The sequence below is a fragment of the Callorhinus ursinus genome, unplaced genomic scaffold (assembly GCF_003265705.2).
Source record: "Callorhinus ursinus isolate GAN/ISIS: 27379988/994484 unplaced genomic scaffold, GSC_fseal_2.0 scaffold39, whole genome shotgun sequence".
In the NCBI taxonomy this organism is placed as follows: Eukaryota; Metazoa; Chordata; class Mammalia; order Carnivora; family Otariidae; genus Callorhinus; species Callorhinus ursinus.
In genome coordinates this window covers 7076324-7077451 of record NW_027397101.1, presented here as the reverse complement: position 1 = coordinate 7077451, position 1128 = coordinate 7076324, and the positions used below count along the sequence as shown (strand labels likewise).

The 1128-nt window shown below is 38.5% G+C and overlaps 1 protein-coding gene across 1 annotated transcript; it reads right to left on the bottom strand.

The window, feature by feature from the left end:
• Positions 1–720: 720 nt before the first annotated feature.
• LOC112808578 (large ribosomal subunit protein eL32-like) lies at positions 721–1128 on the bottom strand. The gene has a single exon (XM_073880647.1). The coding sequence runs from the start codon at positions 1126–1128 to the stop codon at positions 721–723; it is 408 nt and encodes a 135-aa protein (XP_073736748.1).

The window sequence follows — 1128 nt, the reverse complement described above, 5'->3', positions numbered from 1 at the left end:
GGATATTTATTACTTCTACACTCTATATTTTCTCCAGTTAATTTGAGCTACCATCTGGTGTCATTCCTTTCCAGATTCCAAAGAATTTTCTTTAGTATTTGTGATAAATCAGTTCTGATATCAAGGAGTCCTCTCAGTCTTTTTAAATTTTGGAATTTCCTTATTTTACCTTTATAACTGGTAGATAGTTTCACTGGAAAAAAAATTCTTCATTAGCCATTTTTTCTTTCAGCATTTTGAATATATTGTTCCATTGCCTTTTAGGGTCCATTTTCTCTGATGGCAAGTTAGACATTATTTATATTGATGCTGTCTTATACATATTAAATTATTTTTCTCAGGGTGTCTGGGTTGCTCAGTCAGTTATGCATCTGCCTTCAGCTCAGATCATGATTTCAGGGTCCTGGGATTGAGACCGTATCTGGCTCCCCACTCAGTGGGGAGCATGCTTCTCCTTCTCCCTCTGCACCTCCCCCTGCTCATGCTCTCTCTCTCAAATAAATAAATAAAATCTTTTTTAAAAATTGTTTTTCTCTTGCTTCTTTTAAGATTTTCTCTTTGCGTGTGGCTTTTAACACTTCAACTATAATGTGTCTAGGTATAAATCTCTTTGAATTTATCCTACTTGTGTTTCATTAAGCTTCTTAGATGTGTAAATTAATATTTTTATGCTAGTTTTATGGTTTTATTAACACAAATATGACGTGCACAACAAGCTGTCTATTCATTTTCTTCGCTGTGCAGCCTGGCATTGGGATTGGTGACTGTGATTGCCAGCTGGGCTGCTCTTTCCACAATAACTTTGTGGTTCTTGGAGGAAACATTGTGAGCAATCTCTGCACAGTAAGATTTGTTGCACATCAGCAGCACTTCAAGCTCCTTGACGTTGTGGACTAGGAACTTCTGGAAGCCACTGGGCAACATGTGCTTTGTTTTCTTGTTGCTCCTGTAACCAATGTTGGGCATCAAGTTCTGGCCCTTGAATCTTCTGTGCACCCTATTGTCAATGCCTCTGGGTTTAAGCCAGTTGTGCTTAATTTTGACATAGCGGTCTGACTGGTGCCAGATGAACTTCTTGGTTCTCTTTTTAACTATCTTGGGCTTCACCAGAGTTCTGAGGGTAGCCAT

What these genes read in the sequence shown, in the direction of transcription:
- LOC112808578 (XM_073880647.1), bottom strand. Translation starts at nt 1,128, where the DNA reads ATGGCTACCCTCAGAACTCTGGTGAAGCCCAAGATAGTTAAAAAGAGA.